The sequence below is a fragment of the Bicyclus anynana genome, chromosome 9, assembly GCF_947172395.1.
Source record: "Bicyclus anynana chromosome 9, ilBicAnyn1.1, whole genome shotgun sequence".
In the NCBI taxonomy this organism is placed as follows: domain Eukaryota; kingdom Metazoa; phylum Arthropoda; class Insecta; order Lepidoptera; family Nymphalidae; genus Bicyclus; species Bicyclus anynana.
In genome coordinates, this window is record NC_069091.1 from 16,942,382 (window position 1) to 16,959,389 (window position 17,008).

The 17,008-nt window shown below is 38.7% G+C and overlaps 1 protein-coding gene across 1 annotated transcript; it reads left to right on the plus strand.

Moving 5' to 3' along the window:
- Positions 1–7,179: 7,179 nt before the first annotated feature.
- Positions 7,180–13,157, plus strand: LOC112044466 (uncharacterized). Its single transcript, XM_052883626.1, has 2 exons — positions 7,180–9,171; positions 12,983–13,157. Exons 1-2 carry the CDS (start codon positions 8,168–8,170, stop codon positions 13,155–13,157), a joined length of 1,179 nt encoding a protein of 392 aa, XP_052739586.1. The 5' UTR covers positions 7,180–8,167.
- The last annotated feature ends 3,851 nt before the right edge of the window (positions 13,158–17,008 follow it).

A 17,008-nucleotide genomic window follows, 5' to 3' on the forward strand; every position in this document is an offset into this window, starting at 1 on the left:
CGCCTTTAAAATATTAGTGTGGTAGTGTCAAGTTAGTGTGATGTGATGTGATATTTCAGCTATAAAAATTACTTGTTCAAAAAAATTATTATAAACATAATATATTTTAAAATGCGTTAGTGAAATGTGTCGAAAATATTTTGACGACTTCTCTGACGCAATTGATAGTGCTGTGGTTTCCAACAAAGAGGTCCTGGGTTCCATTCCTAGCTCGGATCAGTTTAGGATTTTATATTTTCTAAATTGGCGCGGGCCTGGTCTGGTGGTAGGCATCGGTCGGTGAAATAAGGGAAGAATAGCCGAATGTCTGCAAATATACTCGAGTGATTTCTCAGATGAAAACGCTCACTTAAGAGATTGATCGAGAGTATAATTAATAGTTTCGTGACATTTGGGGTTTTTCAAAATTTTAGAATGTTATTTCTTATAACATTCGTAAATCTTTGTTTTAAATATTGTGGCAAAGTCTTTCTTTTAAATACTGTGGCAGCGCGGTAGCACAGAGAGCAAGCAAACTACATATTATGAAATTGAGAACGATATTGCTTCACATAATTAGGGATTGATATTCGATTATACATTTTAGGTAATTTTGGTAATTTTTCAATTATATTGTACATGAAAAATATTCAAAAATTTGCTGTTACGACAGAGCCGGGGAGCGTCAGTTATTTCTTAAAATAACATTCCTTAATACTCGCGGCCTAAACCGTTTAGCCGTTCCACTCAATAACGCAAAGACGTTTAAACTCTTACCGAGTACTCGTAATATAATAACATCTAAATCCAATTTACCAAGTGTCCACGCTTGGTGGAGCAAATATAATAAACTTTTATACTTCACTGACTAAAAGAAACGGTAGACGCATATGTATATGGAAGTGACAAAGATTCTAAGAAGCAACTGACTCGGCTATCTTCTGCGCACCATCTGTTGCACTTCACTGCAGTTTAACACTGTAAAATTAAATGAAGTAAGGTAGTTATAACAGGACCATGCTTCGGTGAACGTGAAAAATTACATCATTGTAAATAAACAGTGGAAAGCGAAAACGAAGGACACGTAAAATAACGATGTCAAATAGGAACATGGCAATTTATTTTTTCTTTTTTGACTTGGATATACCGGTCGTTATCACAATGTATCACCACTTAACTAGGTGAATGTTACCTATACATTCAAATAGAAAATAATAAAATATTCAAATAGAAAATAATAGAAAAAATTAAAATAGAAAATAATGAAATTCATAATATTTAAGATTGCTATCTTAATTATTATGATTTTTAGTATTTTCTATTTGAATGTTTCGTCTATTATTTAACAAATCTATTTGAAGGGAAAATCCACAAAACATGAAACTTGAACGTTGGATTTCGTTAACCAAATATAATAACAATAATTGTATCCACTAATAATTCCCTTTTCGCGCGACTTCGTGTATGTAGATACCATATTAAACAAATATATTTGTAGCAACTCTCATTTAGAGTGGCCTGGTTACTTTGTAGTAGGTACATTTTGTCAAAACATTCTTAAACTTAACAATCACCGTTATCTGTGTCGTAAAGAATTGCCAAAATTGTAAAATGGGCGTTCTCAAAATCTGAAGATTTTTTTTTCTTCATGATAGCTTTTCTTTCTGCGAATCAATCGCTGAAAATATGACTTCCAATAACTTTCGTCTGATGCCTTATATATAGTAAGGACGATAAGTCTTGTGTTGTGTATCTGATAGTGTGGTATTCATTTGACTGATAATTATTGTTTGTATAATAGTATTCAATTTGATTTTTGTTTACTTTTTTATTATTTTCAAGTTCGCCCTTGACTACAATCTCACCTGATGGTAATTGGTGATGCACTCTAAGATGGAAGTGGGCTGTGGAGGATGGAAATTCACACCCCTTTCGGTATCTACACGACATCGCACCGGAACGCTAAATCGCTTGACGGTACGTCTTTGCCGATAGGGTGGTAACCAGCAACGGCCGAAGTCTCTCACCAACCATACTTGGACCAACTAAGAAAACCTCTATCCGCCCAATCGGAAACCGAACCCAGGACCTCTGTCTTGTAAACCGCGCATACTACTACGCCACTCAGGCCGTGAATGTATAGTAAACCACCCAAGTTTTGCTACGATTTGCATGAAGATGTACGTAGCTTGTGTGCATAGTTTATTAACTAATTGTTGTTGAAATAATTTGATGTTTTAGCGTTAAATGTGAATAGTTCTTGTTCGTTATGCATCAATCTGTTTAAATACCATCGATGTACAAAGAAATTGAGCGAAACAACGTAAGAAACAAGTATTGTTTCAATTGTGTTCCTACGTTATATTATAACTAGTAGTTCTTGAGATAAGCGCGTTCAAACAAACAAACAAACAAATAAACAAACAAACAAACAAACAAACTCTTCAGCTTTATAATATTAGTATAGATACTAGCTGACAATGCAGACTGGTTCTTTAGTATCAAGATAGATATTAGTCGCCGTGATAGCCCAGTGGATATGCCTCCGATTCCGGAGGGTGTGGGTTCGAATCCGGTCCGGGGCATGCACCTCCAACTTTTCAGTTGTGTGCATTTTAAAAATTATATATCACGTGTCTCAAACGGTGAAGGAAAACATCGTGAGGAAACCTGCACACTAGATAATTTTCTTAATTCTCTGCGTGTGTGAAGTCTGCCAATCCGCATTGGGCCAGCGTGGTGGACTATTGGCCTAACCCCTCTCATTGTGAGAGGAGACTCGAGCTCAGCAGTGAGCCGAATATGGGTTGATAATGACGAGATATTAGTCGGATCGGCACATATACATTTAGGTAAATTCAGATCTATACGCGGTTAATACCATGTGTCACGTTTAGTTATTGTATGTATTCAAAATAAATATAATATAATATATATCTTCCTACATCTCCCAAGATTGCGCGTTACTGTTGCAAAGTCAAGAAGAAAAAGGTCTACGAAAATTTGTACTACAGTTATTTAGCTCTTTTTCTTGTTTAGTACGAGTAAACTATTGTTAATCTTTATACACAATAATAAAACATTAAAATACCTATTAATTAATTTTCCCAATTTTCCCTTATTTGTGTAACATTCCAGTCTGTTCCATCAAGGACAGGATCAAAACAACCAGTCATTCATTCATTCCATACACCCCATGTTAGCGACATAACAAAAAAGGTAACTTCCCAAATTGTATGTCATTTGAACACGGCACTCCCGACCGCACGAGGTAAACACGCCGAGGTCTGGGCCCGACCCGCCCAGCTGCGCTCCGGGACCGTACAATACAAACGAATGTGACAAAAAAGGTACATTTTATGTCTCTTGTTATGCACGAATTCTGAGTGGACCGTTTCATTTGCGAGCATTGAAAAATGTTGTTTTTACATTTCCAAATATGCGTACATTTTCGCACAACATCGATCAATCAATTAATTTTGTCTGTTACTACTATCTATATTGTTGAACTGGCAACTGGCAGTATATACATTCTAAAACCAGACTGAGCTAAATGTTACAGACCGGTGACGGGCAGCAGCGACACCTGTGCTATCAATTGGCACTGCGATGACCAACTCGCCTGCCCAGCGTAGTCATTATGAGCAAATCTTCCGATGAGAAGCGCCAACACACGAAGGCCCCCAGTTCCCGGACCCCTCCCCGCTATTTTCGACTAAGGTAGTGGGAAGTGGCTGGATGAGGGAGGCGCAGGATCATGTGTGGTGGCGCTTTGCAGGCTTATGATGCCTGAAAAGCAACGAGATGATACCTATAGTATGACTAGTTAGATCAGCTGAGTAAATCAGTTTTCTTCTGTGTTCTTTCTTTCATTTCTGAAGATCATAACGCTGTTAAACTTCCAATCTTGGACTAGTCGACGTTTTCACTGGTTTTTATAGAAATCTGTATTTTCCTGAGATTAAGTCGTTCAACCAAACGAACTTTTTAGTTTAATAATATTGTTTTTTTTTTACCCCCAGCCCAGGACTCATAACGCGCGCTGCTACGACCACACCTTGCGCTCGCAGTTTGGTTCACGCCGTGCTGCAAGAACTCGTATGACTAAGGGCCCCGTATATGTTCGAAACTATACCGGCATACTCTGACATTGTACTACGTGAGTTTTAGCTGTTTTTTACAATAATATTAGTATTTATAATATTATTATAAATAACGATATTTAAGGAAAAGCTTCAATGGCGAGCTAAAAGTATTTATAACAACTCTCCTTTTAAATGAAACAAAATTACGCAGAATTTTAATGTCCAAGAGCCGGTTTCCTCAAGACAATCTCTGTACCGTTTCCTGAAAATAATATATTCAAATAGATTCAAAGGTGAGGTCTTAAAAGAGCACTCCGGCCCCGTAACTCGTGTAATAATGAAATATTCAATGTTCAGCTGAAGGGGGCCTTAAGCCCTTAAGCCGTGGGTTATTACCTCAATAGTTGCTAGTGCTGTAGTAAAAGGCTTGCTTTACATTTCAAATTGTTCTTACATTTTATATTTTTTTTATTTTTATTCTTTACAAGTTAGCCCTTGACTACAATATCACCTGATGTAAAGTGATGATGCAGTCTAAGATGGAAGCGGGCTAACTTGTTAGGAGGAGGATGAAAATCCACACCCCTTTCGGTTTCTACACGGCATCGTACTGGAACGCTAAATCGTTTGGCGGCGGTACGGTAAGGTGGTAATTAGCCACGGCCGAAGCCTCCCACCAGCCAGACCTGGACAAATTAAGAAAATCTCAATCTGCCCAGCCGGGGATCGAACCCAGGACCACCGTCTTGTAAATCCACCGCGCATACCACTGCGCCACGGAGGCCTTCAAATGAACATGAACTATTCATTTATCTATGAACTTGATATCAGCATCGTAAACTTCATATAAGGGTACTCCTTAACAGTATATTTACACATAAATTATAAATCAAAATTGTATACCCACGTTAAATAAAAGTAAAATTATTCAAATGGTGTTACTTTTAAGGCTATAAAGTCAGTTACGAATTTGATTTGATTTGAGTTTGTTGTGGGCTCTTCTCGGACCAAGGCGCGTTTGGAACCCTCGTATCTTTCATTTTAAGTTTTCGAATGATTATTATCACCATTATCTTAAGTTTAATATTATTACCTGACGTTTCGAAAGAGCTTGTAAACTAAGCCTATTTGAAATAAATGAATTTTGACTTTGACTTTGACTTTGATCTAGAAACCGTTATGATGAGGTCGTATTAATAAACAACTTTAAGCCAAAGCGCATAATATAAATTTTACAATAACCATAAGATTTTTCGTTTTCAAACAACATCGACGTTTGAGCAATGCACGTTTAATAAAGTCACAGAATTTCAGAATAGGATGTATAGAGTCCATATTGAGCCCGTAAAATGGAATTGCTTTTTCCTTTGCAAATGCAATAGAAGTTTAAGAAAACGTTTAAATAGATTCCTCTCACGCCCGAAGTGTACTCTATGTTAAATGTCACTCTGAACGGTTGGACACTGGCACTGCCGACGATTCGATATTAAAAAAGGCTTCTATAAAAATAGTCTATTTATTCTAATAAATAGTCTATTTATTTAAGTGCTGTAATATTATTATGATCCTGGGTTAGGTTATTAAATATTGAACTTCTTTTCTTCCAAAAAAATTACAAGAGCTGTCTGGAATTGGAAAATCGGATGTTACACCTCGTGCTTATAAAAGCACATCACAATGTCGGTTCCAGGCATTATCATTATCAGTTGATGGTGATCTTTAGCCAAGCAGCGTGGTGGGCTTACCTCCAAAATGCCTCTTCTCTAAAATAACAGCAGGTCATCAAAGATACGGTGCTGATGATGGTATCTTTATCTATATGTACTTACTGCTTATAATAAAACTGTAACAGGTCAAATTCTGTACACTGAAGATATTTTGAAACGGTTTGGTTTAGGTTTTGGTTGAACGCGCCAATCTCAGAAACTACTGGTCCGATTTGGAAAATTCTTTGAGTGTTAGATAGCCCATTTAGTGAGGAAGGTTATAGGTTATATTATAATATTTTCGGGAACCATGCGGGTGAAACCGCGCGACGTCAGCTAGTTATAAGTTTTTGAAGAAGGTAGTAATAAAAGTTTATACATGGAAATCTTATAAACGTGGCTAATAAATACCTAAAATAGTATTTCTGATTTAATTTAAGTAAAATTTTAGAAAAAACGGAGTGCACAAGTGCTCCAGAAGTCCGTGTATCGCCATTTACGTGTAGAGTCGTTCTAGTATTTACTTGCTATAAATCAAATAGTCAGCCATAATGGCTTAGTGATTGCCTCCACGAATTCAATGGTGCAACGGTAAAACCTGGACTGAAAACCGAACTTCCTTACATTCGAATCAATATACTTCGTACTGAAATGAATGAATGAAATGTATGAAACCCCTTTGAACCTAAGCGAGTATTTACTTACAAAGTTACGAGTGTATGTGCCATCTTAAATTATTTTACTATATATACGAATGTGAGTTTTCCCGTTTGATTGTTACTCTTTCACGCTCAAAACACTTAATCTATATTAAAAAATATTTCAATGCAAAAGCTAGATTATCAGCGTGAAATATAGGAAATATCTACTTCTTATTAATAGTATAACGAAAGTATGTAGTACGAGGGGCGATTGAACCGCTGAATCTATTTTTAAAATATTTCAGTTATGGTACATTATAAATAAATATAAATAAATAAATAAATATATATTCGATTTACGTATTCCCATGGGAACGGTAACTAAGCGGGTAAAACCGCAAATCTTCTACTCGGGACTATTTCCCATAACTCTGGGGTTCTTTCGAAAATTTATTAAAAATGTTCTAAAATTAATATTTTCGGGGTAATATTTCTTTTGTAAATAAATATTAAAATGTGTCCCATTAACGTATTTTTATAATCATGACATAGCCAAGTTTTACGTATTTTAAAATGCAATTTGTTTGTGTTTGTTTGTTTTTAATTATTGTTTAATTAATTCTTATAATAGCCAATGCATAGTAAAACCTGCACCTGTGGTTTATGTTGCATTATTGGTAGACTTAATTTCAATTTATATTTAGTAGAGAAATAAATAAACAAAAAAAAAATCCGCAGGGATGTGATCAACGCGGGGTGTTAACGCCAAAGAATGGCATTGTTGATAGTGCGGTCGAACCCTACCCTCTGCTACCGTGGACTTTAACTTATAACAGATATGTCATCTGTATTATTATTATATAACGTCATTTTATCTACCTTGTCTATGACAATTTGTATTTAAAAGAAAGAATTAAATTATAACGGACACTCCGCTGTAAAAATCCGAAATAGTTGTTTCTTTCTCACCTTTGTAATCCTGCAAAATAGTTAAGAGATCCTGTAGTCAGAATCTCATTGTGTAGATTCAATAATTTACATAATTGGCGACCGTGACAGGACTACAAAGAAATTGAGAAGAAAATAATCAAATCCAGCGTGAGTCGGAGTAGCCATCACCGAAACGTCAAATTCGTTTCGCGGTATCAGGCTCAAACAAAGAAGCTATTGCTGCCAGGCCGGGACCCGCCAGTTCCGCAAGTACCAGGCGCAATAAGAAAACCCAGCATCGGACACCGCCGTAATCGTCGGGCCGAAGAAATCGTCGTTCCGGAGCATCGGGACGGAACGCAGCCACTGCGTCCCGCAAATATCGGGACCAATCTCCAAGAGGGACACTCATCGAGCGCCGGCGTAGTCGTCAGGCCGAATCAATTCAGATAAGTGCCCAAAATCCACATTAAAACATCATATTCATCCATTCATATTCATCCATCCATATTCATTCATCACAAATCCATTTCGCAATTCATCCATAGCTCCAAATTCATCCACATATCACGCACTATTCGTATAGGTATCCATTTGAATAACACATTCACTTAATTATTGTAAATTTGCACCTCATAATATCATACGTGACTCATACGCGTCATCCACCATTTAAAAATTTTAACGGTACGTGCATCGCATCGGTCACTGCGCGGGCGACTAAACTCAACTCAGTTACGTAATATTGTACCTACAAGTACATCGCGAGTGCAAAAAAGATAAGAAACCGGTTTGGACAGACCGCGCGCGTCGTATTTGCATAGTTATGTCGCTCAAAGAATTAATTTTAAAACGCAGCGCTATTAAGGGCCGAATAACTAAGTTTAAAAATTATCTGGCTAAAATAAGTCAAGAGTCTTTAGATACGTTGCAATTAAGCGAGTTAAAAATTAAGTTAAGTAGATTCGAGCGCTTAGATAGCGAGTTTTCGAAATTACAAGGCCAGATAGAAACATTAAATGAAAGTGAGCTTGATGACGAACTGGATACCCGCGAGGAATTTGAAAACGAATTTACTAGTTCCACCGCCTTGGCCCTCGACATTGTATCGCGTTATGCGAACGTTCGCAGTGCTGAAGGGTCTCATAACGTTTCACTAGCAGCCGATGGTTCTAATAACAGCCAAGAACAAGCCGTTAGTCACGAGATCGGGTTCAAACTGCCACTTATTCAAATTTCAAAATTTGATGGCACAATTTTCCGATGGCTCGAATTTCGCGACACATTTAAATCATTAATTCACGATAATGCTCGCATCCTACCAGTTCACAAATTCCATTATTTAAATTCATATCTGGAAGGAGAGGCCGCCCGTGTTGTCGGAAATTTGGAGGTTTGTGCCGCGAATTACGACAAGGCGTGGGGCTTGCTATGCGAGCGTTATAACAATAAGAGGCAGTTAATAAGCAATCACCTCGACGCTTTGTTTAACATTGAATTACTGTCTCGCGAATCTGAACATTCGTTACGCGCATTAATAGATAACGTAAATAGAAATTTGCGCGCTTTAGCGAGTTTAGGCCAGCCCACCGAGCATTGGGACACACTAATTATACATATGGTTTGTTCTAAGGTGGATAATCAAACTAGCATGAAATGGGAGGAGCACCGAAACACTTTGGATGAGATGCCATCTTTAAATCAATTCAACAAGTTCTTAAAGGACAGAGCTGACGTTTTAGAGTCGTTTAATCGAAATAAGGCTCAACATCAACGAACATCTAATCCGCCAAACGCGAGCGGTAAAAATAGAAATACAAATCCACACAGGTCGGTAACTCTTACCTCACAATCAAACACACATGTTCGCAATATAAATAATAAGTTACGCGATCCTTGTGTTGTATGCAAGGGAAATCATGCAATTTATTCTTGCCCTACATTCTTAAATAAGACTCCTGAGCTGAGACTAGCTGAGGCTCAGAGGCTTGGGCTTTGTATAAATTGTCTGATGTCCAACCATCGAACTCGCCACTGCTATGCGAGTCGTTGCCGCGAGTGTAAGGGGCGCCATGCCACGCTCCTTCACAGACCTTGTCCAGCAGGGCGAGATCAGAATAGCTCCGTCGCAGCCCAGTCGGCTTCCGACGATCTATGTGTAAATTTTTCCAGACAATCCATTGCTCACGTCATGCTGTCTACCGTGTTGCTAGAAGTTTCAAACCCAGCGACCTTTAAGTCTGAGACAGTTCGTGCGCTACTGGACAGCGGCAGCCAGTCTAGTTTTTTGAGCAAGCGGGTCAAGGACAGCCTAAATCTGGAGTCGATACCCACCGACCTCAGAATTGTAGGAATAGGTAACACCAAAAATAATCGCGTGACTGAGAGGTGTTTTGTAAAATTGAGATCCCTACAAAGTGAGTACCAGACCGACTTAACTTGTTTCATACTACCGCAGTTAACTACAAACATACCAAAGTTACACATTGATCGCAAATATTTTAGCCTACCTTCAAACACTAAGCTTGCCGATCCTGATTTTAACAGCCCAGCGCCTATTGATGCGCTTATAGGGGCGGATCTGTACTGGGAGATAATGGGTTCTACTATAAAATCGTTAGGTGACGGAAGGCCATATTTATGTAACTCGCAATTCGGTTGGATTATTTCCGGACCAATAGAATTGAGTAGGTGCACAAAACAAAACAATTGCAATTTTGCTGTTACCGCGTTATCGGACGAGCAATTAGACAATCAAATATCAAAATTCTGGGAAGTCGAAGAGCTACCGCAGAAATCACTTCTTAGTGATAGCGAGAAAGTGTGTGAGCAACACTTCAAAACACACACAACTCGTTTAGAATCCGGTCGTTTTAGCGTCCGATTACCTCTTAAGGATTCACCCACGACCTTAGGAAATTCACTAAGTCAGGCTAAGAAACGATTTTTCAACTTAGAAAAACGATTTCGTAAGCAACCTGAATTAAAACAGGCCTACCGTGAATTCATAAACGAATATATAGACTTAGGTCATTGTTCCGAATTAACGAACTTTTCATCAAAATCGGGCTATTTTCTTTGCCATCATCCAATTATTAGGCTAAAAAGCGAATCAACTCGCTTACGAGTGGTCTTTGATGGAACGGCGCCTTCTAGCAACGGAGTTAGTATAAATAGTTTACAGCTCATAGGGCCTACTATCCAAGACTCTCTTCTATCCATTATATTACGGTTTCGATTACACAAATACGTTCTCACCGGCGATATAGAAAAAATGTATCGGCAGATAGAAATTAACGAAAAGGATCGAAATCTCCAATTGATATTATGGCGGGAGGACGAAAATGAACCGTTACGCGCATTACAGCTAAATACCGTTACCTACGGGTTCGCAAGCGCTAGCTTCTTGAGCACTAGGTGTCTTTATCAACTAGGAGAAGAATGCGTTGACGAAAAAATCAAAACAATAATACAACATGATTTTTATTACGATGACCTACTAACGGGAGCCGATACAAAGGATCAGCTGTCTTACATTTTAAATTCTATACAAACCTCGTTAAAGGAAGGTTGTTTCAATTTAAGAAAGTTTCGTTCAAATTTGCCTTGTATTTTTCAAAATTCTAACTTAAATTTGGAAGACAATCTATGTCTTAGCAACTCAACAAGCGCGTTAGGTCTAGGTTGGGACCCTAAATCTGATATTTTACATTTTTCATGCCAAACTCTGTTGGAGCGCAGAGCAGATATTATGTCGAAGCGTCAAATAGTATCGAACACTTGTAAAATTTTCGATCCTCTAGGTTTAATTTCCCCGTCCATTATTCTAGCTAAGATACTCGTTCAAAAGATATGGACGCTCAAGTTAGATTGGGATCAACCAGTACCGCCTAACATAATAAAAGAGTGGGATCGCGTGCAAGCGAACATAGACGTTTTAAACACAATTAATCTTCCGCGTTATGTGCTCTGCGACTATCTTGTTAAAGTCGAACTTCATTCATTTTGCGATGCCTCGATGAGCGCGTATGGCGCTTGCATTTACTTAAAGTCAACAGACGCGCACGGAAGAGTGAGTGTTAATCTTTTGTGTTCAAAATCGCGAGTAGCACCGTCGGGAAAGCCGATGACAATTCCGCGTTTAGAATTATCCGCAGCATTGCTCGCCGCTAGACTTTGCGTATCGTGCCTAGATTCACTTCGCACACCTATAGTTAGCTGTGTGCATTGGTGCGATTCAAGTGTTGTGCTCGGGTGGATAAATACTAGTCCCAGTAAATTAAAAATGTTTGTGGCTAACCGAGTGGCTGAAATTTGTGAATCTACGCGAAGCAGTTCTTGGCGGCATGTACCTACGGAATCGAACCCGGCTGACCTTATATCAAGAGGTGTCGACGCCATACGTTTAAAAAATTCGAACCTCTGGTGGAACGGGCCTGGATTCCTACGCTTAGAGGAATGTTATTGGCCTACTAAAATAAACTGTAAGGTAAGTGAAGAACTGCCCGAGTTAAAGATGCACTCTGTTATCGTCGAACCAATTATTTTAAATTTTGAAAATTATTCTAGCTTTATTAAGTTAAAACGTAGTTTCGCATATGTATTAAGATTTCTAAATAATATTAGATATCCTAGCGCTAAAATGACAGGCAATTTATCACATGCAGAATTAGATAAATCGTTTACAAGGCTCGCTATTTTAAGTCAACAGAGTTCATTTGCACAAGAATATACTAACATTTCTAGGAAATTACCCATCAGCACCAAGAGTAAACTCGCAGCCCTAAGTCCATTTTTCGATGAAGATAAATTAATACGAGTAGGCGGTCGGCTCGACGCAGCAGCGTGCGGGTACGACCAGAAACACCCGATCATTCTAGATGGCAGGCATCATTTAACAAAATTATTGTTTCGTTTCGAACATAGTCGGCTGATGCACTCGGGTCCTCAGGCCTTGTTGTATTCTATTAGAGAAACAGTATGGCCACTGGGGGGAAGGTTACTAGCGCGGCGCACGGTGCGCGATTGCGTAGTTTGCACTCGCCACCGCGGGCGAACGATGACGCCCGTGATGGGAAACCTACCTAAACAACGTGTAACGCCTCTTTCCCGTTTCATACTATAGGAATCGACTTCGGGGGACCATATTCAATGTTAAATAGAAAGGGTCGCGGTGCTAAAACTTCCAAGTGCTATTTATGTATTTTTATATGTTTTCGCTATAAATGTGTACACTTGGAAGTAGTTAGCGATTTATCAAAAAATGGCCTAATTTCGGCCCTCAATAGAATGATTTCTAGGCGTGGAAGACCGGCGGAGATTTTCTCTGATAACGGCCGGAATCTAGTCGCAGCTGCTAGGGAAATCACTAACTTCTTAAAAAATAATCCCGTCTTATCAGATTTCGCAGCAGATGAGCAAATAAAATTTTCATTTATACCTGCTTATGCACCTCACTTCGGCGGATTATGGGAGGCGGGAATCAAGTCTGCCAAATATCATATCAAAAGATATATGGGGAACAGCAACTTTACATTTGAAGAATTATGTACGCTTTTTTCACAAGTGGAGGCTATACTGAATAGTCGCCCCCTGTATCCCTTGTCTTCCTCTCCTAACGACTTTCTCCCTCTTTCTCCAGGGCACTTTCTAATCGGTCGGCCTCTGACTGCGCTTCCGTCACCGCCCATCGCAGACCTGAGCTCCAGCAGTCTCGATCGTTACAAGAGGCTGGAGAAGGTGCGACAGCAATTTTGGAGTCGCTGGCAGAAGGAGTATATAAGCGAGCTGCAACAACGCACGAAGTGGCGTACTAGCCACGATAAGCTAAGTGAAGGTGATCTCGTCTTGCTTCAAGAAGACAACGTCGCGCCCCTAAACTGGCGTCTAGGCCGAGTCACCGCCCTGCACCCGGGGCCAGACGGGATCACTCGTGTTGCAGACATCCGCACCGCCCGTGGAGTAGTACGACGAGCTCTAACCCGCATTTGCCCCTTGTTCCCTTCAGTGTCTTAAACGCTTTGCGTTTCAGAGGGGGGAATTATGTTAACGCCAAAGAATGGCATTGTTGATAGTGCGGTCGAACCCTACCCTCTGCTACCGTGGACTTTAACTTATAACAGATATGTCATCTGTATTATTATTATATAACGTCATTTTATCTACCTTGTCTATGACAATTTGTATTTAAAAGAAAGAATTAAATTATAACGGACACTCCGCTGTAAAAATCCGAAATAGTTGTTTCTTTCTCACCTTTGTAATCCTGCAAAATAGTTAAGAGATCCTGTAGTCAGAATCTCATTGTGTAGATTCAATAATTTACACGGGGAAAACTGTAATGCAAAACAAATTCTAAATTTAAATCAAAAGCAAAATTTTCCAACACCTCTTTATTGCTTGCAATAGTTGAATAAGCTTCGCTACGTCGTTGGGAATGCTTACTCGGGCGTCAAGAGAAATGTGCAAGGCGCGGATACAATCAGCAACAGTTACATTTAGCCCTCATTCGCACGAGATTTTTTTTAACGGACGTTAAAAAAGCGTTTAAGTGTAGTATGAAGTTAAGCCCTCATCCGCACGAGAGTTTTTATAACGGACGATAAAATGGCGCTCAAATACAACAATTGCATTCCCAAGTATATGTTTACATGACAGCGTATTTAAAACATAACGTACTTTCGTGCATGCATGTTCAATTGTGGGCGTTGGAAATAGACCTTCATTTAACTTCATACTATATTCGAACTCTTTTTTAAGGTCCGTTAAAAAATCTCTCGTGCGAATGAGGGCTAACGCTTACAATATGAAATGAACATCGCGCGGAAAAATTGTTGCCGCCGGTGAAACTGAAAGATTTCCAATTACCAATCGAGGAAATTCACGGTTGCGCTAACAGGGGCAACTAGGAAAATTATTTTTGTTTTATTTATTTTGTTGTGTATTATTTTTGTTTACATATGAATTGAGCGTTCTATTTATTTGTTGATGTCAACGTATGTTACAGCTTTTATTTATATGCTGCATAATTAAATTTTATCTTTATTAAACGTAGATATTATAGGTAGGTACACTTTTAATTTCAATAGCAAAAACCTTTTTTTAAAAAGAATTTTCTCTGAATTTTGTATTTTTTTTGTTTGTAGCTCTAGACTGGTTCTAACTGGAATCATTATTAGCCAGCAACAAAAGCTCCACTTTATCCTCGTATGCCCAATTGCCCAACGGCACTGGAACTAGGTGTTTAATAAAATTCCAAATATAGACAAGAAAAAGAAATACGAAACAATGATAGCGATTGGGAACAACAAAACAAAAGATAAGCAACGAAATATAAGTTATGAACTGTGTACATTTTTGTGAGTACCTAGGCATGTTTGTATTATTACGTACTATGTGAACTAAGTAAACTAAATCATAAGTTGTTTGCTACAACTAACATCAAGAATTTTACGAGTATTTCTATTCAATCTTTCAGTGCATCATTTAAAACGTATAGATAACGGAAAACGGAAACGTAGGAAAATCTTATCCGGTCGGAACAGAAAAATAGTCAGCAATTCGGGGAGCTTACAGGAAAGAATGAACACTATTTTTCTTACACAAAAGATGTCTTTTATATTCAAAGTGTCTGTGTTTTAACTGAAAAAATGTTTTACATTCGCCGTTTTATTGAAACTACTACATTTATGTACGTGACGGCCATGGGAATCTGGAGACTTCTTGCAATGCGTAAAACGTATCGGAAAATGTATAGAAGACTGACTATCGCCTAATAATTCTTTCCTCGTGAGGAAAATTTTTGTAGGACCTGTAGTTATTTGCGTCCTTTACAAAGTTATATTATGTTATTAGCGTTGGTTGCACTGCTTGTAATTGGACGATCCTTTAGCTTTTTTTAATAATGTAAAATTAAGAAGGAAGATTTAGCGGTCAAAATTCAGGAAGATATTGGACAGCAAATATTGAACTTTAGAGCCGTTGTATGCGTTGCTACAGACAAATACGGTATAAATGTATGTATGTCAACAATATTAGCTCTGTCTCGTCATATTGCACTATAATGTGTTAAGTATCACCGCGCCCGCCGCTACGCCGCTTGTATCGCCCGTTCCCGTGGCCCCAACGTTAATTGTCTGGAGACTTCGCGTCTACATTTGTATTTCCAGTTACAATTCTTCACTTAACATTATAAATCTTGAACTCGTATAGATACTTACGATTCAGTTATTTTTTTTTCTTCTGAAAAGGCTTGACAGGGACATCACTTTGAAAGGTGATTTATCTTGTAAATGTAAATCTGTTTTGTTTAATTACCTCTTGACACAAAGCCTCAATAGCTCATTGACTGAGCGGTCAGATTAAAATCCAAGATATCCGTGTTGAATGCTCATCCGCTCGAATATTAACTTACTCACTCCAACCACAGGTATTGTTTCGTTTAAAAAAGAATTAAAAGGAATGTTGACTGGATTACAAGGCATTTGAATGTTGACTGATTACAAATGAGCCAATCAAGAAAACTTGTATTAGAACTTTGAATATTCAAGTTAAAAAGCCAGGTATACCAAACTGCTTCACACAAACAGACACAAAAAGGTTTGGAATAAATTAATTCTCAGATAGATCTGGCGTTCACTACAATAAGTTAAAAAAAATATCTCGTCTGGATACACCTACCGCGTATTTACATCATTCATACAACAGCCGTACGATTCCATTATTTAACTCGTCGACAATGTTTTCGTGTATAACACGTCTTATTCGAAGTTGAACTTTATATCTATAGGATGCCAAAATGTTTTTTTTCTTTACAAGTTAGCAACTACAATCTCACTTGATGGTAAGTGATGATGCAATCTGAGATGGAAACGGGCCAACTTATTAGGAGTACGATGAAAATCCACACCCCTTTCGGTTTCTACACGACATCGTACCGGAACGCTATATCACTTGGCGGTACGTCTTTGCCGGTAGGGTGGTAACAAGCCACGGCCGAAGCATCCCAGCCATACCTAGACCAATTAAGAAAACCTCAAACGGTCCGGGGATCGAACGAAGGAAATCCACCGCGCATACCACTGCGTCGCGGGGGTCGTCAAAGAATTAAATTGTCTCTATCAACGAAGTTGTCATGGATGTCGAACGATGTCATAGTAACTTTACCTTATTAGGGGCTGGTACGCAGGGCCGGCCCGCCCATACGGCGAACGGAGCAGTCGCTCCAGGTGCCAAATCCTAGAGGGCGCCTAAATGGTAAAAAACGTTGGTCACTCCAGAGTATGGTCGAGATCTTCACGTTCCATACTTACTTTGCACTCATAATTGGTATAAGTATATAATTATTTTTATTAGGAGCAAACATGAGAGGAGCCATAATTGGATCTCGCTCCTTTCTAAAATTTACTTCGGGCCGGTGCTGCTGGTACTATGCCTGTTTTGTCCACGACCAGATATTTGTATGTTCTGTTTGTTTATTTTATTTTATTACTTGTGTGTGGACAAATAAAGATATTCTATTCTATTCTACTAAAAAAGCACAGTACATCAGTATAAGTAATTGCGAATGTGGCGGTAGTTCGCAAAGTTAGATAATGAGCGGAGAGCGGGCGGCGCGGCTGGCGCGGGTCCAGCGACGTAACACCTCGATAACGTGTTTAGACCCCGC

Coding starts and splice junctions, on each gene's coding strand:
- LOC112044466 (XM_052883626.1), top strand. CDS start 8,168: ATGTCGCTCAAAGAATTAATTTTAAAACGCAGCGCTATTAAGGGCCGA. Junction 9,172..12,982: donor AGAAATACAAATCCACACAG/GTCGGTAACTCT, acceptor CTCTTTCTCCAG/GGCACTTTCTAATCGGTCGG.